Raw genomic sequence first — 17216 nt, forward strand, 5'->3', positions numbered from 1 at the left:
TCACCTTTTGTAAAACTCCACATGTTGGCAGATAATCCACAGGCTGACTCAGCATGCTCACTGTCATGTTAAATCAAATGTTTTATCAAAACCGGAAACATGGCAAACATTCACTGACATACATACCAAATCGATTCACTTCTAGCACCTCAAACAGCTCAAGTCACAAATTAGTCCTTTCATTGCTAAGTTTAGCAGACATCAACTGCCTTCACCCCAAAGACTCACCTTGTGCTTGGACAATTAACTTGTACATTCCAAAGCGTGGGTCAGCGTTTAGATCTCACAGCACAGAAAATATTTTGATTTCAGGCCCTTTGTGGGCTGCAAGTCCATTTGGATCTATAATGGCTGCTTTAGTTTCCTCCCATGAGTTGGCTTGACTGGACACTCAGAACTTGTCCGTCTTTGTTCACACTGTAACAGACCGGAAATCTGTCTCAGTTCCCTGTTTTCCACTTACTGTCTGCAGGGAGGTTTCGAGCCATGAAGCCCCTGGGAAGAAAAGAGAAAAGAAAAACAAGTGACTGAATGTTGTGGCTGGCTGTTGCCTCAAACAGGATCGATAAATCGATACCTCTGAGTGATTAAAGAAAAATGAGAGGGCTTGACAATATGATACAAGCTGTATCATGATAAGTCAGATTGACCTCAATAAGAATTATTTTACATCAGTGCATGTTGGCTCTGGCTATGTTTGTCGTAGTACAGTTCACATTAAGGACAATGATGTCAAGATTTTACCATTTATTTGAACAATATTTGAGTTTGGCGTCATGGCTCTGCATATGTGATGGTCTGGAACAAATCAATCAACCGACAAGCTTAACTCAGACATGTGCCTGAAGCCCACAAATCCCTCAGCATTTGATGGATATGAACATATATTTAAAGAAACATAGAACTAAATGTTAATACATTTACACAATACATCGGAGGCTCCAGTGGAGGGAGTTGAATTGCTGACAGCAGGCTGCGGTGTAGCAGAGCTCGAGGTTGGTGTATGGAGCTAGAATAAGCAGCAAATGTTTGTAAGGCAGGTTAATGTTAGACGTAAAACATATGATTGGGCAATATATGGAATATGCAGTGTTGTAGTACTCGAAGAGTGGTCTTTTGAAGGTCTCGGTCTCATCTCGGAATCAACCACATTTTTACTCTGTCGTGTCTCGGTCTCGGTTAAAGAGGACTCATGATTTTATTTAAAGACCGGTCAAGACCACAACATATCACTAAATTGCCTGTGTTTTATCTGCACTAAGTAAGGCTTAGGTGGTCTTGACTACAACACTGGGAATATGTGACTATAAAATTACTTTTGTGCCAGCTTGAACTACCACAAGGCTCCATTATGACCAGATAAAGATACTGGACTGTTGGCTGATTGGTTGGTTGTTCTGTCAGTTTATAAACATTTGTTTAAAAAAATTGCAATTTAAGTAAATTTAGGAAGAAATTCATGATTTCTGCAATTGTTTTCTTTCTCTGAGGCAGGCTGGTTCCAGAAATAGCCTACCCAAACAGCTGAAATGAAAATAACTGCAATGATCTTTTACTATTGAGATTACCCAAGTGAAAACACTGGCAGTCACACTAATGGGAAGAGGTACTGAACTGATTTAAATTTAAGTACTAAAGTATCCATTCTCCTGCTGTAGTGCTCTTAGGTGACACCAGTTTTTAGCACAAACCTGATGACGACATCTTATCCACATCTATCTTGTCATTTTATGGACTATATTTTGATTCCATATTGAATTCTGTGCAATGCTTCACTGCAGGACATTGCAGCAGCATCAGAAAGCTCTTCCTTCCCCTAACCCAGGCATGTACAAAGTCCGGCCCACGACCAGATTTCATACGGCCCGCAGCCTTGGTTTGTGAAAGACAAGAGCAAGACTCATATGTTGTAAACTTCAATGTTAACAAACTTTGCATTACTCATAATAAGTCATGTTTAAACTGACCATGAGGTTAAGATATTTATTAACTTAATGGAAGTTAAAGGTATTCCATACAGTTTGTTCTGTTATCTGACGGATGTAAAAGGAAGGCAGAATTGTTTTTGTTTTTTAGATTTGCTGAAGCCTGAGTGGCGTAGATTTGGTTACATTGTCATTTAAAAAAATTATAATTGTGACAATGAAATTAAAATTTTTATAGAACAGTGCATTTGTATGTAACTTTTATTCTTAAAAAAGGGACATCTTCACATTATCAAATCTGGCACACTTTAAAAAAAAGTTTGGACACCCCTGCCCTAACCTGTTGAAAAAGCCACGTCTGCTGACACTGAATCCTAAAAAAATTTAAGATTTTTTAAAAACAATTCATCCAAACACAGATACATACATGCAGCACCCGATCCTTGCAGAAATAAAAACACATCCCTCCCTGATGTTTTGTTTCTTTTTTTAAAGATACGTATAAATTAAATGAAATCTAGGAAATATTTTACGTAAACGTTTTTTGACCTCAATAATCACAAACATACCTTTCAGGGATCTTGAAATGATGAAAGGATGCTTGCCTCATTTTTTGTGCAACTGCAAAATTGACAAGCCTTATGACAGCAAAAAAAGAAGAAAATGGTCTGAGCAATTCCATTTGTTGTTGAAACATTGTCATGCCCATGCAGAATGAAAGAAGCTGTAAGAATAAGCATCTTTGTGCAGGCATATTTTTTGTCCTTTTGTGTAGATTAGTACCAGGTACCTTTCAAAGATGATTGCCTTGTGAAAACAGACCACATCTATTCAAGTGGTAACAATTATGTTGTACATTGCAGGCAACATCCAAATCCCCGCTTCAGCTTTGTTCAAAATATACATCTTGACTATGACAGAAAAAAGCCTTAAACACAGTATTTTTAAAGCAGAGAGTAGCTCAGTGTTCCATAGAAAGAGAGATTCTTGCTCAGTGAATTGGTACATCCAATCAACGATTCAGGTACTGCAGATCTTCCTCAGAATATACTTTAATGATACATATATTTAATGCAAGAGCAATGTGGGCGAATCTCTCTTTCTACTTAAAAATCCACCTCAACAAGCCATTATCCTGTTTAATGTTCTTGTTTTTTAAATATGTGAAGGATTGGCAAAAGTAATGTAATACAAAATGCCACTGACTGAAAAAGTAAAAAATAAGTTAGAGTATGCTGCAAACAAGCAAAATCTGGGCAGCTCATTGACAGATGTTTCACTTGTTTTTAGGGAGAAAAAAATATTTAAACCCAGAGCAAGACTCAATGACTTGTTAAAGAGCAACTATTATATATCATTTTCAGGAAAATACTTGTACTAAAACATGTTTACATGCTTTAATGTTAAAAAAAACACTTTATTTTTCTCATACTGCCCATGGCTGCTGCACCTGTATTCACCCTTTGTAGGAGGCACGCTGTAGGAGCGCCTGTCTCTTTAATCCTTCGTCCGAAAAAGCCCAGTCTGCTTTGATTGACCAGTGCACTTCCTGGAATCTCCGGAGCCTCCGCTCTGTGTTTCATTAGTTGAAGCTGGAGCTACTGCAACGGAGTATAAATCAGGACTTTGCACTGTGAAAAATCACCAATAGGCATACTACACAACCGGACATGTCCCAGCAGTGAAGTGACCCAAAATTGGGGAGAAATGACCAGCATTGACCGCCAAGATTACAGCTATGCCGCGTTAGCATGCAGCTACTTAATATTTAGCACCAGTCCTTAATTTGTAAAGTGGAAGGTCTCGGAGCGCAGAGGCGTGGTGGATCCGGCGACTCAAAAGGGGGTTGGAGGTAACGGGGGGAAAAAAATGACACTGCCTACGTAGCTTCTCTGACTAAAAAAACCTAAACAACGCTGTGTGTACATCAGGGCAATGTTTATTTTTATTTTAGAACATGAACTGAAATGTAAAAAAATAAATAATAATACACTGAAAAATCGTTTTCACAAGCAGCAGTTATCCATCGGACTATTAAATTAACCAAAAAACCCACCATGGTCTCCACATTCTTGATCAGCAGAAACGTTTTTTGCTTGTTTGGGATCCGACTGGCCAGCGTATTTGAAAAAGTTAAGCAAACTTTGTTGTCTTTTTGACATTTCCCCCCTGAGTGAAATGAGGCTATAACAGCAATCTCAAGCAGCACAAGCGCTTGTGTCAAGTGTGAAGTGCAGCGCCGCGCTATTGAAGTGCCTCCCCTCCCTCCGTCCCTCTCCCCCCTCCGTCTTACCCTGAAAATTCACCTCAAAACGCATCGAAAATACAAACACAAGATTTTTGTGGAACTTCAATGGTGACACAGGAGCTGCCGGATCCAATAAAAAAGGTTCCGGTGTGCCAGTTTACCTGGTGATCCTGTTAACTGGTGATATTTGCATGAAATCAGTGAATATTCAACAAGGCCCTGCCCTGCGTTCTGCTCTGCCTCCGCCCCTCGAGTGCCAGAGGTTCACATTTTCACAAGGTGTTTGCAAGTGAGACCAAATAACGGAAATCGCTGAAAACATCACCAATTTATGTGTAATACATGTCACACAAATACGACACATACTGTATGAATGAAAAAAATAAATAAAGCGAAACACACGGATCTAGCTGGGATTCGAACCTTGGATGTCATGGACAAAAATAGTTAACAGACTACCTTCTCCATCATCTATACCACTACACTACACACCACTGAAATGATGTTGTGATTTCTATCTATATATTGGACTTTTAGTCTACGTTAACACAGGTTAACATATGAGAGAAATATACGCCCATGTTAACTGGTGATATCACAATTTAACATGGGCAAATGCAAGCCTGGAAACAGTAAAGTAGCTTCATCTTTGCCTCACATACCGAAAACTAACTGATGTACAACAAACGTGTATGACCCCACTTAACACTTTATTCCGTTTTGGGGGTAAAAATTAAACACATCAGTCATGCACAAACGTGATCATTTATCATTGTTAGTGTGGGCCATCTCATACGAAGAATGTGTAGGTCTATCTCAGCACAAACAGTCTCTTTCAACCTGTGCCACAAGTCAACTGATTGTAGTTGTGTTTAATGTCATTAGACCCATAATCTGAAACAGCAACATATGAATGTTATCAAACTCTCTCAGTACATCAAAGTTTTGTAATCATATGTACATAATGACCATTTTGTGTCATCAAAGTATAGGTCAACAAATGATGTGCGGGATAAATAAAAGTCAAACTGAGAAAATAAGCTTCATATGTTCTTCACTTCAAACTTCACTAGACTTTTGCTGCAACTTACTTCATAACTTAACCGTGACTAAGATAACACTAAGTCGCCCGAGAGAAAACGAGGATCAGCACTTTCCTACAAAACATTAATGGCCATATGGTCATAACAATAGTGTATAGGCTACTATAAGACAAAAATCGCGATTCTGGGTCGACACAGACATACCCTAATATGGGTCTAATGAAATTAAACACAACTATAATAATTTTGAGAGTTTGTGCTGAGATAGGCCTACACATTAATAACAATGATAAATGATCATGTTTGTGCATGACTGATGTGTTTTATTTTTACACACATCCCCTCTGGCACTCGAGGGGCAGAGGCAGAGCAGAACGCAGGGCAGGGCCTTGTTGAATATTCACTGATTTCATGCAAATATCACCAGTTAACAGGATCACCAGCTAAACTGGCACACCGGAACATGTTCCTCACTCGGATAACATTAGATTGTAATGGAACAAATCAGCACTTTCTGCCGTCAAAAATCGCAGGCTTCCCGAATTTGGGGAGAAATGCCGTTAGCATGTAGCTACTATAGTTAGCAGTGGACACTAATAAAATATAGCATCACTTTCTACAGTCAAATAAAGGCAGATAAAGGCTTTTAAATTCAAATACTACATAACCAGTAATGTTTCAGGAGGAATGTGACCTGGAATTGGGGAGAATTTAACAACACTGGCACCCACGATGACATATTTTACTGCTACATGCGACAATGTTAACACCACAGTAGATTAGAAAAAAAAACCACTCCAGTCCTGCCTACCTGGAGCAGATCACCAATCATAGAAGGCCGGCTTAGAGTTGCGTAATACTTAGCCGAGAGTAGAAAAACTGTTGAAACCGGAGCGTTCAGAACAGTTGGAAATCTGAATGTTTTTAGTTCTCTAAAATACATTTACCTCATTATTTGCCACGTTTAACATGAAAATCCATTATAACATTGTAGATATGACAGAAAATACGGAAAAGCATAATATGTCCACTAGAAGGTATTTTCTTTTGTAGTGTGGAGGCTATAATTAAAGTATGCATTGATTTTATATTATTAAAATTACATTTAGATTCATAGATTTTACATTTGATAAACAGGTAGCTGTTTCCTTTCAAACTAGCTGAGATTACCAACCGGCAATCACTGGTCTGCTGCAGCCATGCTAGCTTGTAGGTAACTAGGACGACAGTGGCCGACTGGCTAATACTGGCGCTTCTACAGAAATGTTGATTGATGTGCATTGTCCTACACATGTTCAGAGAGTTGTTAACAATCGCTGCAGGATTCAAATGTTCAAGTGTTTAGTTCTTTCTATCAAGTCCTAATACGTATGATGGGCAGAGGAATCAGTTCTCAAATCAGTCTGATCGGTTCTAATCCTTATTAAAAAAAAAAGTATTACCACTTTCCCCGAAGAGGATGTTAACAAAAAGATGTTCCCAAAGAAATCCTTCGTAATCCACTTAGCTTGAGTGCCTCATAGTGGAGCCCATAACACTTGTTAACAAAGTTCAGGTCTGCAGGGTGTCAGCTACCTTTAGATATAAAGGACTTTCTCTGTGTGGAATATTTAAATACCTTTTTTAGACTTTATACAGTTACATCATTGTTTGTTTTTTTGTATCAAACCCATACTGAGCTTTAAATGCATCTGTCATGGCAGGTACAATTGTACACAGCATTAATGCCTCAGAATATATGAAAAGGAAATTTGACGGACAATTTTTCTGTGGTGCTATAAGAGGATATTCTCCATTTCTGCCTTTCAAGGATGAGTTATGCATCACTGTCTGTCATATGCTTTTCTTCTTCTGTGTTTCAGTTTCGTACATTTGACCCATGTAAACAGCTGTGGTGCAGTCACCCGGACAACCCTTACTTCTGCAAAACCAAAAAAGGGCCGCCTCTCGATGGGACGGAATGTGCTCCTGGAAAAGTATGTATGTCTATTACATGTTGTACTACATGGCCAAAAGTATGTGGATGACCCAGAAAAAAATAATAAAACAATGGTAGTGTATAAACAGCAGTTTTTCCTTTGTCATATCGCAAATAATCAACAATGAAACTTCAATACAAAACCCTCACAAGTTGGTCAATATCAACATTACATCGATAAATGATTGTTGAAAACCATGGGCCTTCACTCTTCTGGGAATGTTTTCCACCAGATGCTGGAACCTGGCTGCAGAGATTTGCTTCCAGTCGACCACAATTAGTGCGGTCCAACACTGGTGTTGGGTGATTAGACCTGGCTCACAGGTGGCATTCCAGTTTATCCAAAGGTGTTGGTTGGGGTTGAGGTCAGGGCTCTGTGCAGGCCAGTCAATTTCTTCCACACCAAACTGGGAAAACCATTTACTTATAGAGCTGGAAAGAACATTTCCCAAACTGTTGACACAAAGTTGGAAGCACACTATTGTCTAAAATATCGTTGTATTATGTAAAATGATAATTTCCCCTAACTGGAACTATGGAGCGCAGCCCAAACCTTTAAAAAAAAAAAATGTCACACACCAAAATTACATAGACACTTCTGACCACATACATTTGGAAATGTAGTGTATTCTCATATTTTCCCTGTATTGTCATTTACTGTATCTAGAGAGGAGGCTTTAATGTTGGGCTGACTTTTCCTCTCTCCTGCCATCCTCTGTAGTGGTGCTACAAAGGTCACTGCATGTGGAAAAACCCTAATCAGGTCAAGCAAGATGGCGCCTGGGGCTCCTGGAGCAAATATGGCTCCTGCTCGCGCTCCTGTGGAACTGGAGTTCGCTATCGGACACGTCAGTGCAACAACCCGGCGTACGTGACAAAAGCAACAATAACATGATTTGATTCTGTCAGGCATCACAAATGAAGGTAGAAATAATGGAGGTTGCTGATTCTAGTTGTCAGGTAGGATTGGATCATTTGACTTTGTAGTAGTCGTTGTGTTTAACCCTGAGTGAATTCTGTCTAATACTGAGCTAAAGGGATTCACAGTTTGGGTTTTATAATGAGGCTGTCCTCATCAGAAAAAAAGACAGCATTGGTTGTTCGTTCACACTTTGGGGCTTTTCCCTTTGTTAGATAGTGACAGTGGATGGACAGGAAAGGGGTGAGAGAGAGGGGATGACACGCAGCAGAGGGCCGCAGGTCAGATACAAATCCGGGCCGCTGCAAAGGACTCAGCCTACATGGGGCGCACGCTCTACTGGGTGAGCTAGAGGTCACCCCTAACCAATAAGTTTTAGTTTCCTGAACTTAAAGGAATAGTATTACATTTTGGGAAATCCACTTATTCACTTTGTTGCCAAGAGTGACTTGAGAGTGATACACTCTCAAGTCTAAAGAAAGTAAGGGTAAGGATTCCGTCTAAAGCCTCCTACACATGATCCGTGGTAAAACCACTCTGCCCTGACAGTGCCATTGTTTTCAAACTTTCACCTTGTTGCCGCTTATCTTTCAAAGCGCAACCATTGAGATAAGGAGACCAAAAGCAATGATGACGTTAACCTGTGCTGCACTATGCCTCTGAAGGGCCTGCGCTTTGCCCTGTACTGTATATGGCATTTAGTATGGCCACTTAATAAATCCGACATTCATGCAGCAGGAGACTATAATTCACCTCCTGTCAAAGTTCAACAGTTATATACATCATAATATCAGGAGGACTAAAATAAAAAATGTAAGCATCTCGAAGAAAAAGGATATATAGTAAATCAATCACTCCATAGATAATAGATAATTTTGATGTACAGTATGGTGGTGAAAATTGTCAATTAGCTGCATTTGTTTGAATGCAAACGTGAGACAATTAACAGGGCTCAAAAGAGGCCGAATGGGTTTTGCCTATTGTTAAAAAGAATCCCAATCTAATCTAATCTCAAGCCAGATTTGTTTTTTTACATTCTTTGTCTCAAAGAACTGCTTTCAGTCTGATCAGCTCTGATGTCCATCTGTTTCCTTTCTGCAGGCCCTCTAACGGTGGCCAGGACTGCCCTGGAGTGAACTACGAGTATCAGCTGTGCAACACTGACGACTGCCCGAAGCACTTCGAAGATTTCCGAGCCCAGCAGTGCCAGCTCCGCAACTCCCACTTTGAATTCCAAAATGCCAAACACCATTGGCTGCCCTACGAGCATCCCGACGGTAAGCCGGAAAAATGTCAACAGATTGTTTTGTACCAGCGTGAGGCTTGTGAGTGAGCTTCATGCTAAGACAGAACAATGAAAGTCGGCGCAGGGGAGCTGGATTCTCACAGCCAGAACTGAAGAAAGGTATTACATAATTAATACGGGGATGTTCCCAAGCAGTTTTAGAAAGTTTCGACTGGGGGCCGTATTAAAGTCTTAGATAGACACTTCGTCTATGATGGGAACAAGTAAGCGAACACTACATAATGGAAAAATTAAAGTTAGGACAGACTCTTTTGTGCAAAGGTAACTTTTTACAATTGTGTTTTATGTCTGCTTTTCTTTCTTGTTTTCAGTTTTTGTATTCTGTTCCTTTTGCCTTCCCTTTCCTTTTTTGGTCTCCCCATTACTGTGCACCATGCAGAGTTTAAAGCCATTCAAACTCCAAAAGTGCTCTTTTGCTCTGTGCTCTTTGCAAAACAGACAGACAAGTGTTGCTCTTTCTCAGACATTGCCTTTGTCTGGCTTTGTCACATATTGCGCCTAAATGGGTCTGGTTTTAAAAAGTCAGTCATGTGGAAAAGAAGTTGGAAAACCTTTCGAAGAAACTACAGGGAGGTGAGACAGGAAAGTGAAAGAGGCGAGGGATAGTGGAAACCCATTGTTCTGTGGAAGGTTAATAGCTTTTTAAAAGAGTGTAGTGCATTTTGTCAACAGGGTATGAGGAACAATAGAAAGTCCATGTGGTTTTGTACATGGTCATATTTGGAAATGCGACACAAATGAAGAATGAGACCAATATTTACAATTGTATCTTTAGCATTTACAGTTTGTTCTAGTATAATGCATAATAGAAAAGTCCAGTGGAGGGGATATAAGATCAATGATGTTTTACAAAGATTTTCATGTAGGTTAAAAAAATGCACAACACTTGAAAAATATGATTGTTTTTTGTTTTTTTAATATCTACAAACTTAAGTTTAACTTATAAAAAAAAAGCTGTATGATATGTGTGGTATTGTCTTTATTTGCAATTGTGAAACTCTGAGACCACATTATTTTCTTACTTTGTCCTCCTGTCCTCGCCATGAACCTTTGTGTTTGGCTGTTTTAAGGTGTGACATGAGTACTACACAACCTTTAACGTATACTGTACCCAATTCTTAAGGGCATGTCTCACTGTTACACTGGTCTCTCAATTTAATCTGGCAATTTAGCTTCAGACCACAATTATTTGGCCTGGCGTGTCGATGGGTGTCTCAACATGGTTGTTGTTATTCCTGAGGCAAGAGCAGTGGAAAAGAGTGTCATTTCTTCATGTAGAAAGAAAAAAAATGTACGTCATTCTGGCAGTCAACAAAGAAGAGTGCTTGACCTAGAGCTATAAACCACTACCAGCTGACAAAAAAGATAGCTCTTCTGTGATTCATTGTTCATTTTTCTATTCTCTGTGAATCATTTTAATGTTACAGGAGATGTGTTTTATTTAGGAAGGTATTTAAGAGATTATGTTACAACAACACATTCATAATATTATATATATATATATATGTATATATATATATATTCTTTCATTATATTCTTGTTTTTTTCAAATTGGATTTTCTCCCTTATAATTATACAACAATCTAATAACATGTTGTCTTTTAGCCAACAAGAGATGCCACTTGTACTGCCAGTCAAAGGAGACAGGAGACGTGGCGTACATGAAGCAGCTGGTGCATGATGGGACACGGTGCTCCTACAAAGATGCCTACAGTGTCTGCGTGCGTGGAGAATGTGTGGTAAGGTGTTTAAACGGCATAATTTAGAGTTATTAAAAGCTGCATTAGGTAATCGTTCACATAAGCCGTCGCAGGCTGTTGGAATTGTGACAGCTTTAAAGGACTAAACACAGTAACAAGTTCAACTTTGAACGTTCTGGGATTGGCTCCACAGTGCGGTTTTAAAAGCATCATTGCACAGCAGAAGCTTTATTAAAATGTTTTGATTCAACACTAAACACGTGTCCTGAGACTACAACTTTGTGTCCAGTCAGCACTGATAATCTGATAGCTAATGAAGCCTTAGTGAAAACATCGGACAGGTCGGCTTCTTCTCAAAAACCATGTTGTGAATTTTCTAGTTCCAAATCCAAAAATAATTTAAGCTCATCTGTCTAATCGTTTTCTTGGTCTCCAGAAAGTTGGCTGCGACAGAGAGATTGGCTCCAACAAAGTTGAGGACAAATGTGGCGTTTGTGGTGGGGACAACTCCCACTGCCGCACCGTTAAAGGAACTTTCACCCGAACGCCAAAGAAACCTGGTAAGAACACATGGAGCCAGTACGAACACAACGTCTGCAGACTGAATACTTTTAAAACAAAGAATATGTTTTTTCACATAAATGATTTCTCCCAATTTTTTCCCTGCATGTTTTCTCAACTTCAGTTCGTTCATGGATGCAGATTGTTGTTAATAATGAATGTTTCCAATCCATGATGCACTATAAGTGATTAACCGTATTTGACATAAACATACCACACATTTAATCACTGAAGGGTGATATGAGAAGATAATAGCCAAAATGGAGGTAAAGCCTTAACGCAACTGATGATGCCTTCAATATTAGGCCTTCATCATTAGACTTTCCTTTTTCCATATTACAGTTCGATTATCAAAGAATCTTCCTTTAAATCTGTCATACAAAACGAGACATCCGCTAGGTCAGATAATCATGAGTGCAGAGCGCAATGTTAAAGAAATTAAAAGACAATAACCAAATGAAGTACGGAAGCGGTTGGAGAGCTCCTTGGAACTTTTTTTATTAGTGATTAAAAGGCGGTGCTCTTTGGTAGGGGCCATGAAAAAAATCCAGTAGACATCAAGGAAGAAGCCAAGGAACTCGTCTTTTACGAAAAATATATATAAAATGCCTTTAATGCATCTAGCACATTCTAAATAGAATAGACCTTTTTCACGGCAGATATGTTGACATGTCATAGCAGGAAAAGCACAGGTGTATTCAAAACCATTAATGATGGCTGCATTCCACTTAGGAGAGGCCCTGGTATTGTGCATGCTGACTCACTGAAATAGCTGGATGGAATTGAGCCATTGTTAAGGTTATCAATTTCAGCTGTGCTTTTCCTACTATGACAAGTCAACATGTCTGCTGTGAAAAAGGTCCGTAAGATAAAAAACACTTCAAGGTGTTTCGGCGTCCAGCCTTTCTTTAGGAAGTTACAGGCACAGGACTAGGGTGAAACAATTTAAAGCACCAGGTGTGAGCACATCAACAGGTGCAGCCATTCACCAATCAAGGTCAGCCCCTCTACATCAGCGTTCACTCACTGAAAATTGTTTCACCCCACTCCTGTGCCTGTAACTTTCTGAAGAAGGCTGGACGCAGAAACCCGTTGCAGTTGTTTTTATCTTACTCTATTCAGAATGTGCCAGATGCATTGAAGGCAATATATATATATATATATATATATATATATATATATAATATTTTTTTTTTTTTTTTTTTTTTTTTTTCTGTAAAAGACGAGTGCCTTGGCTTCTTCCTTGATGTCTATTGGAAAATAAACAAATGTTTCAATAAAAGTTTTTCTTGTTGAAATGTTGAGGTTTCGGGCAAATTTTCAGGTAATTTCCTTAAGTCTCCCAAAATAGTTTGAACTACATTTGAGGTGCCCCGAGATATTATCTCGATGGACACCTGTCAACCAATCAGAATAACTCTTGATTGTGTGTGCCTGTATTGTTGCAAACTACTCTTAAATGTAACTTCTAATTTATCCATTATTTCCCTAAATTTCAAGGGAACTCACACCGTTTTCTCTGAACATGAGATAAAATCTGAGCAAAATAAATGCAGTGAATATTTATCTAAATTACAGGTTAGTGATTTGAAAGGTCCTAGTTTGAGGATATTAAATGTGGAGTGCAGTTTTTCTCCGTCTCCATTACATTCATGAGAGCTTGCAATCCATTGAACACTGAAAGCAAATCTTGATAAGCCTACCCGATTCGACCCATTATTAGCACGCCACACCTTAGTCTTCATTTTTTGCCTTTTACTGGCTCTTTCAATCATTTTTTAAATTTTTTTATCACCAGCCTTTGTTTAACTTATTTTAATATCTGAAAATTCCAACCCTAATAACAAAGTCTGATTTCTGGAAAAAAAAATTGCTGTGACTCGCGATAATCATGGCTGAAGTGGACCAAAAAGCAATTCTCCTCTTCTAGAGTACTAATTAATGATTCAGCCAGAAAGTGCAGTCAAAAGGATACATGTCTAGTGGCTTGTCCAGGCATCTGGAAACATTCACAGTTTCCACTTTTCAGATTTGTGTGGTAAGCAGAAAGCTCAATGATGTAAAGCTGGACTACATTTAACCACCTATATGATCTACGCTATCTAACATGCAAAAATACATTCATTTGCGATGTTTTGGTTTAAGCACATTAGGCAAAAAATAAATGTTGCTAGGTCTAGCAATGAAAGGCTGCAAATAAATGTATATTTTTATATATGTATATTGTGTGCTGGACATGACTCTGCAGTGTATCCATGCAGCTGGAAGCAAATACAATGATAACCCTAGGAACACAATCATCCTGACTGCTGTAAATGAGCCTAGGAAAAGACGATGATTGCATTAACGTCACTCTCCTGGCTTTGCAAGATGCAGGAGGTGGTTGCAGCAAACTACACCTGTGTACCATATAGTTAAATAGAAAACTGTATAAACAGTTAATATTATTAGAGTTTAAAAGACACTGGATAGCATCATGTTGTAAAGTAAAACCAGGAAGTTCAATTCTATACTGTGTACTAATCAGGTTTTGAGTTTGAAAGATCATTCTTAAGCTTTAAAAATAGTATTAAAAAAACAAAGATCCAGTTACTAGATTTGGAAATCACCAGAGGCTTCACGATACGATATCATCACAATACTTATGTCACGATACAATGTTATAGCCATTTTAAACATATTGCAATATTCTGCGATATATTGCAATTTATCATCTTATTTCCAACTACAAATTTTTCCCAATTTCAAAAGATGTCCCCAAAAGGGAAACTTTGTCAACATCTGTTTTATCTAAAAAGATACATTTCTCTGTTTGTTCATCTCACTTCAATTGTATTGCTGCAAAATGGGATTGTAAAGCAGACAAACTGACCAACACATATTTAATAATAGATTGATACTCTGTATCGATACAGTATTGCCACGGAAAATATCACGATACTATGCTGTACCGATTTTTACCCCCACCCCTAATATCTTATGACCTTTATGGATTTCTCATCACCATAGTATGGAACTTTATAGTATTTCTAATATCTCTAGGTAAGGTGTGTTGATGAAAAGCCCGACTGAGATCATAGAAGTGTGAATGAAATTGCGTCTACCTCCTGTAGATCTCCATGACATTTCTGTTTGCTCTTGCAGAATTTGCATTCACAGCTAATAAATTACTCTATATGGAGAGTGCAGAGTGACAGCCATCACCCTGAACAGTCAGGTTCATTTAGATTAAGACCCTTATTAATTAGCAGAGGAATAATAAGGCCCTTTTCATTCATTTGTTAATATACTAAGTGTGCTTTCCCTTCAAACTAACTTCTTCAATTGAAGCTGCTTCCCTTAGGTTATCTCCCCTGTGCAGAGGGACACACACATACACACACATGCACGCACGCACGCACACACACACACACACACACACAACACACACACACACACACACACACACACAGAGTGCAGTGTTAAGCTGAATGAGTGTGAGTAAGTGGTTAATTTCCTTTTTGAAAAATGTCTTCACATTAACCACCAGCATGAAGAAAATAACCTCATGAATGACCCATGCATTTTCTTAAACGGTTTCATGATGCCTTCTAAAATCCAGCCCTGATGCCAGCCTCATCTGTCACAAATAACTTGTAGTTAAACTTTTATTTAATCAATGTGATGATAGGGAAGATGAAGTCAATAACAGAGCTGGATAAAAAAATTTAAAATTGACTTTTCAGAGAGCCTGGACATGATTGCTTCATCAAACCGTTTCTTGGATTGTTGAAACTGTGATCATTCCTTTTTCTTTTTTTTTTAACATCGCTGTCTCATTTATTAACCACTCACGTTTTTTAACAGGGAAACAGTTAAGCAAGAGAGCCCAAAAAGAAACTCCTTTGTTGGAATACACAATATGCAAGTATCCAGTGTTACTGAATCCCTCACAACCTCTTTCCTAGCATTTTCTGTGCAGCTTGTAGTGGAGATGGATGCCTAACGCTGTAAAGACCTAGACACATGAGTGATATAAGCTGCTGTTTTTTCTGTTCCTCGATACTAATTAAGTGTTTATTTAGGTCTGACTCGATTGTCATAAATGTCACAGGTTCATTATCCAGTCAAGTCACTAAAACTCTCTAGAAGTTATTTTTGATTTTTGATTTAAATGAAATGACCATATATATATATATATGGTCATTTCATTTAAATTGCTTCAAAAGCTTAACAAACTAACTTTAAATTCTTTGTGCAGACAGAAAATGTCACGTTAAACAAACCTGCAGACCTTTGGAGGCAATCTGGCATGTTGTTGGCTATTTCCAATCTGATTGATTGAACCTCAACTGTTGCTCAGTTGAACCCAAGCAGCCCCACCCAAATGGTCTTTTTAGACCTTGTGTTCAGTACTTCCTATAAGTTTACAAACAACTCTGTGATCAAATTGTAATTTCTATCGAGTGGCTTGTGGTTTTTGAAATTGACTGCCATCACAGAATGTTCTCTTGGAAGCGAGAGGGCATCTTTTGCCATTTTCTGAAAGGTAGATTGCTATTCACCCCTTCAATATACTGCAGAGTGAGCAGCACTCGATACTCTGCCACCTGTTGTAACCTTGTGTTAACCCAGCGACAGCCTGACCGCACATTCATAATCACCTCAGTGACAGCGCTGCATCAGGAGGCCTGTCTGTCAAATCTAAGGGGGACTAATTACAGCACTGTGGTTCAGTCCTCTTGATCGGCAAGTGCCACCCTGCCAGCAAAAGTAGTGTGCCTTCTCATCTGATGTTAATTTGTTGGTTCCCTATTAAGCTAATTATAAAGGTAATTAAAAATGCCTCCACTGTAGGTGATGTTGTTGCAGAGAAACAATGAGACAGTGGAACGGAGAGGAAAGGAAACACTGCGAGACTAACTGATTTATTTCATTTTGAAGGGAAGACCAGAGGAGCCTTCTCTTTGCCCAAAGGAGCCCGAAATGTGTTTTTAAATGAAACAGAAGACTCTAGAAATGTACTTGGTGAGTCACGGTAGGTTTGCAAGCGGTGGACATCCCTGACAGAAGGCCACTTTGCTGCCCTGTAGTCTGACAAATCTGCTCCTAATGCTGTATTGAAACATGGCTGATTCACATCCTGTCTGCACATAATCAATATGAAAACAAAGGAAGGGGAGTTGAAGTTCATTTGAAAGCCGTCCAAGTTATGTTAATATTGCATAGGGACATATTGATATTTCTAAGAGTTCATTGATGACACAACAGATGGATGTGAATGAATGGCCTGTTTCAATTTTTCAAGTTTTACCTGCAGGCTTCTACATCGAGGAGGAAAGTAGACATTTTGCCATTTTCTTTTTTTCTCAAATGTCTTCAAACATCTCTGTAGAGCAAAGGGAACCAAACTTCTGTAACATGCGTGATGTCCACCAGTGCAAACAAACAGATTGTTTTTGTATCTGCTTAACTTACCTCTGTCTGTGTCTTTATCTTTCCTAACCCTCCCTCTTCTGCTTCTGCTGCTGCTGCTGCTGCTGCTACAAACTTGGCA

The 17216-nt window shown here is 38.8% G+C and overlaps 1 protein-coding gene across 5 annotated transcripts in view; it reads left to right on the forward strand.

Moving 5' to 3' along the window:
* Positions 1-17216, forward strand: part of adamts3 (ADAM metallopeptidase with thrombospondin type 1 motif, 3) — a 176959-nt gene that overhangs the window by 122076 nt on the left and 37667 nt on the right. For 2 of the 5 annotated variants that reach the window (XM_039803991.1, XM_039803993.1), the window contains exons 11-17: positions 7079-7192; positions 7916-8061; positions 9215-9390; positions 11025-11158; positions 11556-11679; positions 15527-15583; positions 16604-16687. In XM_039803991.1, the coding sequence (XP_039659925.1) occupies positions 7079-7192; positions 7916-8061; positions 9215-9390; positions 11025-11158; positions 11556-11679; positions 15527-15583; positions 16604-16687 (835 nt within the window). The remainder of the gene's footprint in view (positions 1-7078; positions 7193-7915; positions 8062-9214; positions 9391-11024; positions 11159-11555; positions 11680-15526; positions 15584-16603; positions 16688-17216) is intronic. The other 3 variants (XM_039803995.1, XM_039803994.1, XM_039803992.1) reach the window with 2 other exon arrangements.

Source organism: Perca fluviatilis, chromosome 6 (genome assembly GCF_010015445.1).
Source record: "Perca fluviatilis chromosome 6, GENO_Pfluv_1.0, whole genome shotgun sequence".
In the NCBI taxonomy this organism is placed as follows: Eukaryota; Metazoa; Chordata; class Actinopteri; order Perciformes; family Percidae; genus Perca; species Perca fluviatilis.